General features: G+C 44.8%; 1 protein-coding gene across 24 annotated transcripts in view; it reads left to right on the top strand.

The window, feature by feature from the left end:
- The window catches only part of ZMYND8 (zinc finger MYND-type containing 8), a 126257-nt gene that overhangs the window by 42442 nt on the left and 68073 nt on the right, over nt 1-15742 (top strand). For 16 of the 24 annotated variants that reach the window (XM_086702407.1, XM_086702406.1, XM_086702409.1 and 13 more), the window contains 5 exons: nt 4157-4375; nt 7258-7371; nt 10555-10647; nt 11828-11915; nt 14581-14636. In XM_086702407.1, coding sequence (XP_086558533.1) covers nt 4157-4375; nt 7258-7371; nt 10555-10647; nt 11828-11915; nt 14581-14636 — 570 coding nt within the window. Of the gene's footprint in view, nt 1-4156; nt 4376-7257; nt 7372-10554; nt 10880-11827; nt 11916-14580; nt 14637-15742 lie in introns of those variants that run through there. The other 8 variants (XM_086702414.1, XM_086702415.1, XM_086702417.1 and 5 more) reach the window with 2 other exon arrangements.

Genomic DNA, 15742 nt, shown 5'->3' with positions numbered 1-15742 from the left:
AAGGATTGAGAAATAATCTGCTAGCAGATTGGGTATATCTTTGATCAACTATGGCAAAGAAACGATGGGGTCCCTCCTCACTGCCCCTGAGCACAGGGTATATACATACCATAAATGGGTGGGCTAGAACTTACTTTCTCGGGCCCACGCATTGTCTTAAGAACTTAAACATACTCCGGAAGTCCCTTGTTGGGCGTGTTGGGGCAGTGTATTCATAGTTGGGACTGTGAAGGGGGTTGTAGGCTTGCTGGCTTCTCCCTCAGCCCAGGCAGCACTGGGAGAGTGTATCTGCCTCGCTGTCCCGATCACTGGAGCTGTCCTGGGGCTGCTGCTTAAGAGGGGCCAAGTTCTCCCTCTCCCTGTTGTCTCGCCAGCGTCCAGGCTGAATGCCAGTGACATTCCTCACACTCCAGGGCTGGGCAGTTTTTCCTTAGAGCACTGTTTGTGCTTTAAATGCTGAAGAATAAAAGCTGGAACAAGGACTCTTTTCACTTACATATGTTACCTCTGTGCTCCAGGTAGGGATTCGTGTTTGTGGCCTCTCCCCAGGGGCCCCTCCGTGGTCCCACATGTACTCTGTGCTCCCACACAGCCGGCGTACCCCTTTTCTGGTTTACACAGACCAGGTGTCAGCTCACTACAGCCTGTGAGCCGGGTGGGCCCAGAGCCTGTTTTTGTAAATAAAGTTTTATTGGCACGCAGCCACGTTCATTCATTTACATACTGTCTCCGGTTGCTTTTCTGCTACTGTGGCCGGCCTGAGCATTTGTGCTAGAGAGAGATCATATGACCTGCAGAGCCTCAGCTATGAACTGTCTTCACAGAACCCTTTGTAGAAGTTTTGGGTCACTGGTATAAGACTGAGGTGTTCTAGAAGTGAGTTCATGAGCCCATCTGTTTTCTTGTTAATCAGCCTGTGGAAGAAGCAGGGAAATAACATTTGCTCACACAGCCTGCAGTTATCCTGTAAGAACATAGGTTGCAACCTTACTAGCAGGCTGGTAACACACCTTATCCATAGGGGGAGAAAATCATAACTCCTTTCACCTGGAATGGTTCGCTTTTCCTCTTTTAAATGTTCCATATTTGTTACCAGCCTGTTTGTCAGGAGCAGGAAACAGCAGATGAGGCAGGTATCTGATTGAGATTAGCGGCCAGCCCGTTCTCAGCAACACAGCTGCTGCTTGTGGAACGAGGGAATGGCCTGCAGAGCGTTTGGAGCAGCCTGGCACCCCGCCCCGCCCCGTGATTCCCCCCCAGGAACATCCATTCCCAGCCAGTTGTGGGGTGGGGGTGAGGACTTGGGGTGGGGGGAAGCTTCGCTTCACGAGTGGCCATCCCGGGCTTCTACTAGACAGGAAGGACCTGGGCTGCCTGTTAGGGAGATTAGCTGGCCTTTCGATCCTTCCAGTTTTGTGTAGATTGACTCTTCCTGTCCTATTATTAACTTGCTGAAAGGAAGTCGGGCGCTGAGCTATGGCTTACTGCTATGTGGCAAAAGCCACAAAGGCGTTCTGAAAGACCTCGGGTTGGAAATAGTTCTGCTTGCTTGATATGTGAGGCTTATCTTTCAGTACGAGGATCTTCTCCCCCTCTTCCCACTCCCCACCTACCTCTTCTTTCTTGTCGTCCTGCTTCTCCTCCCCTTCCCCCGTCCCCCTTCACCCCTGTCTTCCTGCCCCAAATGCACACAACCATTTCCTAGGCAGATAGCGAACGTTGTACATTGTGGTTCTCAACCAAGGGCCGTTTTACCCCCGAGGGACGTTTGGCAATATCTGGAGACCTTTTTGATCCTCACAGTTGTGTGGACGGGGTCCTGGCATCCAGGCACGGATGCTCCCACACATCCTACGGTGCACAGGACAGCTCCATCCCACAAAGAATTTTCTGGGCCGAACGACAGCAGTGAGGGTGCGAGCCCCCGCTGTAGGTGGCGTTCTGCTTGTATGTCCCCTTCTGTGGAGTTCCTAGCTGTTTTCCGATCCTCCCCCCCCCCCCCCCCAGCTCTTTGCATGAAACAGAAGGTATTTTTGAACTACAGAGAATGTTCTGTGAGGGGGTCACTTGGGCATTAGAGTCTCCTTACCCGGCATCGTCTTATACAGGGAATCAGGGCGAGAGAGGGAGCTGTGAGACCCCTGATCTGGGCCTGGGGGCCAGAGGAGTTGTTTCAACCTAGTTTTTTCAGCTCTTCGGTAAGAGTAGCTGTGTGTGTCCTGCGTCCCTCTCTGGGTGGTCGTGAGGACAAAATGAATATAGCGTGTATGATAGTATGTTGAGTATGCGGTCTGGAGAGAATATTGTAACGGTGTTATTCTCTGGAAACGCAAATATAGAGCAGTGCACCAGACCTGAACCAGGGAAAGAACGGGGCTCAAATATTATGCAATCATCCTTAAAAATCTTAGTTGTTTTCTTAGTAGAAATGAGAGTGGGGAGGCTTAGAAGGATGGATTAAAAAAGATCTGCTAAGGAAGCATCTGGGAGGCTCTTTATCAAGGAGTATAGAAATAGCAGGCATTTTGAGAACGTTAAAACCTCATAATAAAAACCAGGAACAAGACACAACTGCTTGTAATCTTGACAGTTCTGGGAATTATCCTGGGGGGGGGGGAGGGTCTCGGGATAAAATAAGGGCCTCATATAAATTAGGAAAAAAAGAAAAGTAGTATAAAAATATTAGAGTTGAATAGACAAAACAGATGTTGCTTAGAGAAGATATTTAAAAAAATTTTTTTTGATGTTTATTTACTTTTCAGAGAGAGATGGAGACAGTATGAGCAAGGGAGGGTCATAGAGAGAGGGAGACACAGAATCCGAAGCAGGCTCTAGGCTCTGAGCTGTCCGCACAGAGTCCAGCCTGATGCAGGGCTCGAACCCACAAACTGCAAGATCATGACCTGAGCTGAAGTCAGAGGCTCAACCGACTGAGCCACCCAGGCGCCCCGAGAAGATACTATTTTTAATCAATAAACTAAGAACCATTTATTTGCGAGGTCAGGATTGGAAAAATCCAACATCCTTTCTATGTACCAACAATAACTACTTAGACAAGAGAGTAGAAAAAATCCCATTCATAGTATCAACAGAAATTAGGCAGCTTTAACCAGCATATGAGATCTTTGTGGAGGAAACGGTAATGTTTTGCTGACAAGGAGGGAAGGAAGCTCACTGTCAGAGATAGGTGCTGTGGTTGTGGAGATTAGCTATTATCCATAGAAATCGAGGCTCCAAGTGGGTTGAGGATCTTTAAGAAGACCACGTAGGCAGTCACTGGGTCACTTTGATGCTTACCACCAGACTCTCTCGTAGTACTTCTGAAATACTGTATTTGTTACTAATTTCCAGTAGACGTTTTCCCGATAAGTTTCTTCTGAGTGATCTTACATGTTTGGAGTATGTCTTTGCTGGATTCTATAATTTATTATTAGGGAGACATTTCTCGTGTTTTGAGGACATTACCATGTTCAAGAATCATAGCTTCAGGAAGCCTCTGATTGGCTCTGATACTTTATGCATTGTGGGGGGTAGACATAAAAAATGAATGCCCCCCCCTTTTTTTCTGTGACTTAAATTCAGTTGGTCTGTTCTCCAAAAGCCCGTGGAAAGAATCGTAGGGTGAATTGCCACACATTTGTTGGCTTTGTTTAGACTTCCATACCTGTGTTAATAATATTAGTAATGGCAGCAGTGTGTTAAATGCGTATGTTGTTATATCGTCTCGTTTAATCCCAACCAGAATTCCGTGAAATTGGGTATTATCATCCCCATTTTACAGATGAGAAAATTGAAGCTGAGAGATGAAGAGATTTGCCCAGGGTCATGCAGCTGGTAGAGCTCAGATTTCAACCTGGGTGTGCCTAGGTCGTAGCCATTGTAACTCTTGTGTTAGGGTAGCCTATTAACTCTGGTCAGACACCAGCTTTTCAATCTATGGCTTCTGCCGATAGAGGAGAGAGGGAGAAAAGGAAAGTATCTTAGTATCTAACGAGCTGCAAACTGTGTATTTAGTAGAGTAACCCAAGATAGCTTTGTAATGAATGTGTGAAATGCTGTGATTTTCTTTTGTTGTTGTTGACGTATTTGTTCAAATTCCTTTTGCGAATGCGCATGTGTTTTGAAACTGAACCTGTCTCTCTTGCCTACATTTCAGTCAGAACTAAGACATGGTCCGTTTTACTATATGAAGCAGCCACTCACCACAGACCCTGTTGATGTTGTACCGCAGGATGGACGGAATGATTTCTACTGCTGGGTTTGTCACCGGGAAGGCCAAGTCCTTTGCTGTGAGCTCTGTCCCCGGGTTTATCACGCTAAGTGTCTGAGACTGACATCGGAACCAGAGGGGGACTGGTTTTGTCCTGAATGTGAGGTTAGTTCCTGACGAACGAATGCATTCTCTGCCTCATTTCCTCTCCTTTTTCTTTCTTCCTTTGATTTTAAAAGTTTCAAATCATCCAGATATGGAAAAAAAAAAAAAAAAAAAAAGAAATTTCTCGCATTCCCCTTGTTCTATCCTGGTCACCCCCCTTTGGGGACCAGCTTTGGCAGGGGCCTCAGCACTGCGGCTTTTTGGAAAAACAATTGCACTGAGTATCGGTTTTGATTCTTCCTGGGTCTTTGGATCACTCTGGGATCTGGAACCTTCTCCGAATTCTCCCATAATGAACATTTCAGAAGTTAAGTCCTAAACCGTTAACCGTTCCCATGTCTTGAAACGATCGCATGCGGGGGTCTCCTCATCTTGGATGGCGTCTCCTGCTGCCTCATTGAATCATCGGTGGTAGTCGAGCCCAGAAGACCACTTTTGGTTGCATGCTGCTTATGGCTGTCCTCTGATGCTCTCAGGCACGCCACAGCTGTTTCTGCAGTGCCCATTGGGTGCTAGGGATTCGGCAGGGAGCAAAAAGGGGCACGCATTACAAGCTTTTCAGGAGAAGAGGACGAAAACCCAATGAAAGGAATCAAAGAGGAGGAATGGGGAGTAGGGAGGGTGGAGGGCGTTTTCCGTTACAAGTGAAGAGGCCCAGGAAGGTCTCCCTAAGATTTGAGAATGGCGCGCAGGGAGGGAAGAGTGAGCTGCCTTCAGGCAGAGGGTGCTGTGGGCACAGAACCAGAGTAGAAGCCTCGTGAGGAACACGCATCTGGGTCGGAAAGCCGAAATGCTTTCCGTTAACACCATTATTACTGTTCTCAAATCTGAGGTGGCTTCTTTTCTTGGCGACTTGCAGTTAGGACGCTTTTTCAAAATGCTGCAAATGATGTCATCTGCAGACTCATTTCATGCAGAGTGTCACTTCGGTTCGAAGGTATATTAGAGCTTGGTCTCAAACAACGAGATCTTTAGGGGAGGAGAAAAAGCAAGCTTTATCAATAGTGGTGATACTGCTTTTGTGTTGGGAAAAGAGAAAAATAAATACTTGAAAAGAAACTTGACATCAGATCGATACGATGATGACGTTTTAATGGTGTTCTGTGCCTGAGATTGTGAAAGATGGCGGCAGGCTCCCGTTGGGTCCCTCAAGATGGGGCGACGTGTCGGACGTGCTTTGCTCAGCGATGCCCTCTTGTTGTGGGGCTCCACCTGGTTCTGTTACATTCAGGGTGGGCAGCGGAGCCTTCATCCGTGTCCTTGTGTCTTGACCCACCCTTCCCGATGGTTTAATAATTTTCCAGAAACGAGAGTGGCTTTTGCTGCAGATAGATCTTGATGAATGTGGACTGGAACATGTGGGATTTATTTTGCTGCGTAGAAAGAGCCCAGAGGCAGGGCCAGGCCAGGGTTTGTTCATAGCCAGACTCTTTCTGTTTTCATTGTTGAGGCGGTATGTCCCCCATGGCCATAGGATGGCTGCTGGGGTTTTTTTTTTTTTATCACTTGTGTCTAGACAAAAATCCCTCTAAGGGGAGGAGTGTTTTCTCTTTTCAACCCTTTTTAAAATCAAGCAGAAGGACTTTGCCCTTCAGCCTCCAGCTGACTTGCCCTTGGCCTCACTCATTGGTCAGGATCGGTCCTCATGCAAAAAAATCTTGGAAATGCCTCTCTGGCACTTGGAATCTATATTGTGGGAACCAGGCACTGCCAGCCGGGAGAGAGGGATTGGGGATGGAGGACAAGTGAATTTGTTCGCCATGGATAGTTACCTGGAAACACACAGCAGTTCAAACAAACAGGTGTTCTGTGTCTAAGATTTCGGGCCACACATTTCTTCCAGGGGTGCATTGGCAGTGCAGTCAACTGGGAAGACTGGCTGTTTCAGGCTCTGGGAGCCAAGCAGTTAGACGCATGCGTCACATACCGTTTTCAGCTTCTGAGCAACTCTTCTGTTGCCCCTTTCCTCGACAACCAACCAGACACATCTGAAAGTTCCTTTTGGAGGATCCAGAGATATAAAGGATGAAAACTAAATCAAGATTAATTGGAGAAAACTTTTCTCAGCTCTCCCTACACAGATGGTTAAAGAGTGTTTCCTGACATCATCAGAATTTGCTATTTTCGTTGTTGTTGCTACATAAGGAGTCTGACTCCGGGATATGGTACCAGATTTACATAGCAGAGTCTGGTTTCAGACATTTCTCTGGGCCTCTTCTTTGATGGGAATTTCCCTTTCAAGATGACATTTATTTCCCATGGAGACAGACAACGAGACTGTCCGCCTTGCGTAGTTTGCCTAGAATGTCCTGAGTGGGTTCACATCCGTGGTGACAGAGAATGAAGCCATATTTATATTTAGTTCACTGTCACCCCTTGGATTGTTTCTACGGAGAAGACTGTCCCTTTCCATCAGTGATGTCATTGAGTGTAATGCCTCATCAGTTTCCTGAAAGGTAGCCCAGAACCCTAAGGGGATCAAATTAAGTGACTGATTTCATTGTGTACAGAGATACCCTGGAACCGTCAGTGGTCTTTCCTTTTCACATCCCCTTCTTGAGAACCCACAACCGTAATCGTGAGTTTTCAGGTCCCTGCCTACCTGCATCTTTCTCTGATTAGGTCATCTTCATGAGTGCAAACCCTTCCCAGATAAGGTCATCAGTGGATTGATGTGCCTCTTAATTTTTATCTACCGATTCAGTGTATGATCGAGTAGATTGGGGTCCTTCTCCAGTGAAACAACCAGTCTTGTTTGGATGGAAAGGATTTTTTTTCTTTTTATATGTGCCTATCGGAACACATAAAAGGGAGGAAAGGGAACTATGTATGGGGATAGTAACTTTTTTCTAACCGGACGTTTGTGTGATTTTGACTTGTAGAAGATTACAGTAGCAGAATGCATCGAGACTCAGAGTAAAGCCATGACAATGCTCACCATTGAACAGCTCTCCTACCTGCTCAAATTTGCCATTCAGAAAATGAAACAGCCAGGGGTAAGAAGAAAGTTCCTCTTGATACAAGCATAAGTGGGAAATAGCGACTTTTGTTATTTTCTGTTAACATTCTGAGTGGTCTCTGCTTTCCAGACACCTGTGCGAACTCTGGGCCTTCTTAGGTGCCCGGTTCAAATACCTGTAAATTAAATACGAGGTATGACGACGTTCGGTTAATTCTCTCTGGTGAGCGCTCTGTGTCCCCAGGGAGTGTAATCGGGAAATGGCATACAGTAGAAAGTTGGTGGGGATTTAAAATTCTGATTGGTTGTGAAGTGAAGCCTCATACTCATACCCCATCAGGTAAGGAGCTTTTGTGTTTCTTCCCTTGGGAATTAGGAAAATTCCATTTCAACGACAGCATGCAGTACAGCCGGTTTATTTAGAGTCAAGGTCTGATGATGGAACCTCCAAGTAAAATGCAACCTGTCAAGAGGTGGAGAATTTGGTTAAATTCCTTCAGTTTTGAAACGGGATTTGATGTACAACCCGTGCCCCTTAAAGAAAATCCAGATGGGAAAGCAGGGGTGCCACATTTAGCCGGCACGCACTGTTTACCAGTGCTTCCCTTCCCCAGAGGCCTGGTCCCATCATACACACCCACGGTGGTGTTACTTTTTTTTTTTTAATTTTTTTTAATGTTTATTTTTGAGACAGTGCGAGAGACAAGAGTGCAAGCAGTGGAAGGGCAGACAGAGGGAGACACAGAATCCGAAGCGGGCTCCAGGCTCCGAGCTGTCAGCCCAGAGCCCGATACGGGGCCCCAACTCAGGAACCCTGAGATCATGACTTGAGCTGAAGCTGGACGCTTAACTGACTGAGCCACTCAGGCGCCCCTGGTGTTACTTTTCATGTGACCTTTTTCAGGAGGATGGTGGTAAAACACCTGGTTCTTAAAAATACATTGTGCCCGTAACATCACCATGTTAGGACATTCTGCGGATAGACGAATCTAGAGAAACTTGAGGGTAGGGTTTTCCTTTTCTGGTTTGCACAGAGGCACCATACGGGCTAGTCGTGACCCTTTGTTAAACTCTCCAGAGTCTGCTTTCTAAGTCAAGTGAATATACAGCCAGGTTGAAACTCAGGGTATTGAGTGTAGCCCCTGTGGCCTCATTTCTTAAAAACAACAACAAACCTCCAAGCTTTTGTTTTGAGATTAGATTCTGAAATTCGATACCATGACAGGAATTCAGAGCGTGCCAATTGGGTGTTGCTAAATTGGGTATCTGTTTGTCTCTTTAACAAAAATCTCTGTCAATGGAAGCAAAAGCCTGGATGGCCTCAGTTTGGAAAGAAAAACAGTTCTTTTTTTTTTTTTAAACTGTAGGGTCGTTTTTATGTTGAGTGACAAGGAATTACTTCCTGCTTTTTCATAGGCTGAATGATATCTGCTGAGGACTGTTTACAAAAAGAATAGATTCATGTGGAGTTCTCAACACTGTAGAATTATAAGCCAAAAAGAAAAATCGAAGAAGGCGTTAATTTCTCACATAAATTGTTTGATGTAAAATCAATCAGGGCAGAAAGTTGCTGATGATATTGAAGCATCTTTTTTAACTTGAATGGCCAGACACTTTCCTTCTGGGCAAAAGAGGGCTCCCATGACAGCAAATGGTAGCCCTTTCAGATGCCTTGCTTGAGTATCATTTGGTGTTTCATTAAATCTTTTAGATATTGACAGATTGATTTTTAAGAGCTTAAGATTTTATTTTTATTTTTATTTTTATTTTTTAAAAAATATTTTTATTATTGAGAGGGAGAGAGACAGAGAGTGAGCAGGAGAGGGGCATAGAGAGAGGGAAACACAGGATTCAAAGCAGGCTCCAGGCTCTGAGCTGTCAGCACAGAGCCCGACGAGGGGTTTGACCTTGTGAACTGTGAGATCATGACCTGAGCCGAAGTTGGAAGCTTAACCGACTGAGCCCCCCCAGGTGCCCTGGATTTTAATTTTAAATATATATATTTTACTTTTGAGAGAGAGAGAGAGAGAGAGCACGCACGTGCATACATGCGTGCATGAGCAGGGGAGAGGCAGAGAATCCCAAGCAGGCTCTGCACTGTCAGCACAGAGCCCGATGGAGGGTTTGAATTCATGAACCAGTGAGATTGTGACTTGAGCCAAAATTAAGAATCGATGCTCAACTGACTGAGCCATCCAGACGCCCCAAGATTTTACTTTTAAGTAATTTCTACACCCAGTGTGGGGCTCGAATTTATAACCCCATAGATCAAGAGTCACATACTCCACTGACCAAGCCAGGCAGGCATTTCAAATCTTTTGGATTTTTTTTTTATTAAAAAAAAAATTTTTTTTAAAACGTTTATTTATTTTTGAGAGACGAGAGAGACCGAGCAGGAGGAGGGGGAGGGGCAGAGAGAGAGGGCGACACAGAATCTGAAACAGGCTCCAGGCTCTGAGCTGTCAGCACAGAGCCTAACATGGGGCTCGAACTCCCAGACCGTGAGATCATGACCTGAGCCGAAGTCAGTTGGATAACCAATGGAGTCACCCAGGCGCCCCTCTTTTAGATTTTTAAATATTGGTAGCACCACCCATCGACAAACCGGGCCTTGCATTTTGAGCTGATTCACGTAGGGCTTAAGAGAACATGGATCAATGTGAAAAATGTTGACATGGTCCCTGTGTTGTGGGTAATTTGGCTTCTTAACAGGGGAGCAAAATCTCAATGTCTGAATTTTCCCCCCGAGTGTAAAATATCTGTTGGCCCTTTAGGGGGACTTTATTTACTGTGTCATCCCTAGGTGTGACTAGATTTCACTGACAGTCCATTTTGCAGGATTTTTGCAGGACATTGATAAGCCTTATTCACCATTCACGTTCAAAGTAGCTGATTGTGTGTTCTCTTGTTGATCTTAATAGAAGAGGACAGGACCTGTTAATTTGGGTATATATTGAAAACAAAACAAACAACAAAACCAGAACAGCTCCCATGATGATTGATGACCCTTCAGAACTAGAACTTGAACCAGCTTGGTACTCCCTAAGGTCATTCCTGTATGGAAACGCTTAGAACTGTATCGTCTGAAAAGTTGTCTCCATTTGAAAAGTACTTTGTTGCTATTAATACTCTGTCTTCCTCAGTAATGATGGGTTTGTGTGTGTGTGTGTGTGCGTGTGTGTGTGTGTGTGTGTGCGCACCTCTTTTCTTTCTTTTATAGACGGATGCATTCCAGAAGCCTGTTCCATTGGAACAGCATCCCGACTACGCGGAATACATCTTCCATCCTATGGATCTTTGTACATTGGAAAAGGTTGGCCTTCATCAAAGAACCTCACCGTTGTAGCCCCGAATTATCGAGATGCCTAACGACCCTTCCTCACTTCCTGTGCCCCATCTCAAGTTAGATGGTTTCTCTACCTTTCCCCTGCGCCATTTTTATTTGGATGGAAGAACCATTGATCCCATAACTTCTGTAACATTCTTCCAAGGATTGCAGTGGAGTGCCGGATTCTACTGATCAGCTCCAAATGTTACTTCTGCTGGTGATTGCAGCTTTATACCTGAAAAAGTCACACTTCTACGAATTAGTGATTTGCTTGATTTGAGGCCTTCTTACTCCTCTCTCTCTCAGAGGTGCTAATGAGGGCAGAAGGAAGGAGAAAAGAGAAAATGAAGTGTTTGGAAAACCTTCAGATTGCTGATAAAGACGTGACTCCCTAGAACTTATTCTACTGATACGGATATGTCTTTAATGCCTGAAGATGTTTTTTGAGAGTGCAGGCTAGAGTTCCATGGCGAAAATTGTTCTTGGAACACTTTAGATTATGCACCTCACTCTGGTGCTGATTTTCAAATTTTTGGCCCCAAAATATGGATAAAGAAAAGCATGGATCCGGAGAAAACATTGTATTGTTTTTATTACTGACCACTAAATGCTGAGTCAAACCTGTTTCGGAAAGTTGCACACACCCTTATGGTATTTAGAAAAAGAAGGCATTAAAAAAAGACAGGGTTGGAATCCTAGCTCCATAAATTAGTAGCTTTGGAGCTTTGAATCAGTTCCTTAATATCACCATACCTTAGTATCCCCGTATGTAAAATTGCTATGATATCAAATGTGTCATTAAGTTCTCCCATCACAAGGCTCACGTGAGACTATTACAATTAGTCATAAACGTATAAATATATATAAAATATCCTGGTTTATTGGAAAGGGCTGCTGGATAAATGACAGTTGCTTATATAAGAGGCCAAAATTCAAGTTACTGTGATGAATTCAGTGACTTCCTTTTTATAGGATTATAGATCTCAAATATGACAGCATCTTGGGAAATGGGTAAAAGCATTCGTTGATTTGGCAAATGACTGCGAAGGAAATAATGTGCGGGGGAGAGGAGAAAGGAAAAAAAATGATGTGGGACACAGGTGTTAATTGGCTGCAGCTTGTATAGACCCGTGGGTTATTATACTCCTTGGCGTTTTCTCCCCAGAATGCTAAAAAGAAAATGTATGGCTGTACAGAAGCTTTCCTGGCCGACGCAAAGTGGATTTTGCACAACTGCATCATTTATAATGGAGGTGAGTGGCTTAGATGGCTCCTACAGAAGAGCGTGTCGTGTCCGTTCTCCGACCTTTCCTGAAAGATCTTGCTTTTTTTTCCTCGTGTGCCAGGGCCAGTAACTGAGAACATTTGTGTACAGATTGCTAACATTTATCAGTAGGGGATGGTGGGGTCTCTGCATTTTAAGATAACGAGTTGATAATCCATTTCCCCTGTACCAGCAAGTCCACCTTCCTCCGTGTTTTCTGTCCTCATAGATTAGTTTTACATAGTCTAGAATTTTATATAAATGGAGTCCTAGTGCATTCTTCTGTGTCTGGATAATTTCATGCAGTATAGCTTTTTTTTTGGGGGGGGGTGGCTAATGCATGTTTGTCTCCGTGGTTTTGTTCCTTTTTATTGCTGTGAGTGGTTTTTCGTGGTATCCACCTACAATTTATTGATCCATTCCCTTTGTCGATACTGAAGGATATTGGAGTTGTTTTCCGCTTTGGGCTGTTAGGAATAAAACCACCGCGAACATTCTTGTGCAAGTCTTTGTGTGGATACACATTTTCATTTCTCATGGGTAAATATCTAGGTGTGGTAGGGCTGCTCCGTAGGTTTATATTTCAGTTTACGAGGCATTTTGGCAAACTTTCTGCAAAGCGGTTGTATCCTTTTACACTCTTTTAGCCACGTGTGGGAGAGTCTTCGTTGTTCCCCATTTCCAGCACTTGGTATTGTCTGTCTTTTTTTTTTTTTTTTTTTTTTAATTTATTTTTGGGACAGAGAGAGACAGAGCATGAATGGGGGAGGGGCAGAGAGAGAGGGAGACACAGAATCGGAAACAGGCTCCAGGCTCTGAGCCATCAGCCCAGAGCCTGACGCGGGGCTCGAACTCACGGACCGCGAGATCGTGACCTGGCTGAAGTCGGACGCTTAACCGACTGCGCCACCCAGGCGCCCCAAGTATTGTCTGTCTTTTTAAGTTTAACCATTCTTGAAGGTATGAGCGGTTATGGTGGTGGTCATTTGCCTTTCCCTTATGGCTAACGGTATCGTGTACCTTTTCATGTGTTTATCAGTCACCTGTATATCTTTTTTGGTAAAATATGTATTCAGATCTTTGGCCAATTTCAAAAACTGGGTGGTCTGTGTTTTCATTATCGCATTTTAGGAGGTCTTTGTATTCTGGATAAAGTTGTGTCAGTTGCGTTTTTGTGGATTGAATCTTCTGGACAGAATTGAAGAGAATTTCCATTAAAATCTCCTCTCGTGGCCCCCTTCGTGTTGCCCTACCTTCTCCCACAGTCCTCTCTGTCTACCCTCTGGCCACGTAGAGCTCTCCGTGTCCTGCTCCATTCTGTTCCTCTTGTTCTCTGCTAGAACACTGCCTTGATGACTTTCTCATGTCCTTCAGTGTCAGCCTGTCAGTTCTCTGAGGTGCCTTCCCTTGTGACGCAGAAGGTGCTGTTGTTAGGAGATCTCACAGGACCTGTGCTTCCCCATGGTAGCGTTTATCACACTTCCTGGATGGTGCTATTTTTATTCGTTTGAGTTCCTCACCAGGATGTAAGATCTCTCTCTCTCTCTTTTTTTTTTAAGGACGTAAGATCTTTAAGAGCAGAAGCCCTGCCTTCTTCCTGTGTAGTCCTAGTGTAGATGGTTAGCTCATGTGTAAGGGAAGATGTATGAGTGGGTGGATGGCTGTTAAAAGCACGTGTTTTACATTATTAGCTCAGGAGCAGGGCCAGACGTGTGGGGAGGGGAGAAAGAGGCAAAGGGGCACTTGGTTGAAAATCTGTGTAAAGGTTATTAACTCAAATATATAGAAAGGCTGGGTAAGATTGTATAACCCAGTGGATGAGATTAGATGGCCAGGTTGGCCATTGGCCAGGCAGAGAGTAGAGAGTACAGAATGGGAACTCCTTTCTGGTCTGAGGGGGTCACCACTGGACAGAGTTATCGGATCTTGTGAGTTTTTAAAGCAAGCCAGACATCGAGGAGTGTGTGTGTGGAACATCTTCTTGTCAACAAGTTTATGTTTTCTGAAAACACCATCATGTTTGAAGAAAGCACAGTTTGTTTGTTTGTTTGTTTGTTTTTTGCCATCCTGTCTTCCGGTTCAGCGAAGGTGAGGGATTTAGAGTTAGATCTGGGGCAGATTTTCAACTCATTAGCCAAGTAGTCCCGTGTAAACAACGACTCCTGAGCCTTGACATACTTATTAATGAAATGGGAACATTCATACCTGCTTCCTGATAAGGCTTCTTGAGTTAATAAGAAAATGTATTTTGAGGCACGAGACGTAGCAGAGCTACTCATTTAATTATTTTCTCTCCTCTGTTGCCCTTCATGGGCTGGAGTCTGGAACAATGGGCGAATAAGGCTCCTTTCCACTAATTGGAGCCTTTTGAATATAAAAGCATCTTCCAAATGTTCATCTGTGAACTGTAGGAATCCCACACAAATTGCTCAGTTTCAGAGGTAACATTGAGGCACCAAAGACTGGTCAGTGTTTCTGGGAAAAGTCACATAAGTTAAACTGATATTAGGAGCCAGAATCCTGTGTTTTAGCCTTTAAAAGCTTAATCCTGGGGGAAAGCAAGTTGAAAGGTTGTTAGGGGAAGTGTACTCCCAAAGCCGCGTGTTACAAACGTGTTTCCATTTGAATTAATCATTATTTTCTTATTCCCTTAGGAAATCACAAATTGACCCAGATAGCGAAAGTAGTCATCAAAATCTGTGAGCATGAGGTATGTGTTTCTCACTGTCCTGTTTTAAATGCACCCAGAGTGAGGGGCTGGCGTGGCTGATTTCCATTTGCAGAATCTCTTAGTGGGTAACGGTAGCTGTTTTGGAATTTGTTGAGGCATAGACGGTGTCCCCGTAAAAGTGACAAAGAGGGGATCACCCCCGCCCCATATGCCGGAAATCAATGCTATCTGAGCCGTGATCTTCGAGAGGTGCAAATGACCTTTTATTATTCAGGCTTGCGTCATGGTCAGGAACGAGGCATCTTGAATTTTCTTGGTTGCATAGATGGGGCTCTTAATTTCTTCACCCCATAGTCCGAGGCGTTGGGCTAGGCCCCTTTTAGTCTTCTTGTGAAAGATGTTTGGGTTTTAATGGTATTTGGGGGAAAGGTTTTGACTGTTTCTCAGGGAGTGGCCTGCAGAGTCCTAGAAGTCAGTTCCTCTTAGAAATACCCATGGTTTTGATGGTGCAGAAGAAGTGAACCTCCTGGGCCTACCCTGAGGCCCCAGTGGTTGTGGGATAGTCAGGGAGCAGAATTTATTAGACCCCAGTGTAAGAGTTGAGAAACCGAGCTATAGCAGATTTCAGCCTCTTGTGCACTTCACTCATTCATTCATTTGTAAGGGAAACATTTGGATACTTAGGATACTGCCATTTTTGCATATCTTTATTAAATTTTTAAATGTTTATTTAATTTTGAGAGATAGAGACAAAGCACGAGTTGGGGAGGGGCAGAGAGAAAATGAGAGGGAGACACAGAATCTGAGGCAGGCTCCAGGCTCTAGGCTCTGAGCTGTCGGCACAGAGCCTGATGTGGGGCTTGAACCCACAGGCTGTGAGATCATGACCCAAGCCGAAGTTGTACACTTAACCGAGCCACCCAGGTGCCCTTTACTTATTAAAATTTTTTAAAATGTAATTTTGAGAGAGAGAGAGAGAGAGAGAGAGCGTGCGCGCGCGCAAGCATGAGTGGGGGAGGGGCAGAGAAAGAGGGAGACACAGAATTTGTTCAGGCTCTGAGCTGTGAACACAGATCCTGATGTGGTGCTTGAACTAATGGACAGTGAAGTTATAACCTGAGTTGAAGTTGGAGGTTTGACCAGCT

This window comes from Puma concolor, chromosome A3 (assembly GCF_028749965.1).
Source record: "Puma concolor isolate L17-30 chromosome A3, mPumCon1.1.hap2, whole genome shotgun sequence".
Lineage (NCBI taxonomy): Eukaryota > Metazoa > Chordata > Mammalia > Carnivora > Felidae > Puma > Puma concolor.
This window is presented reverse-complemented; position numbering and strand designations above follow the sequence as displayed.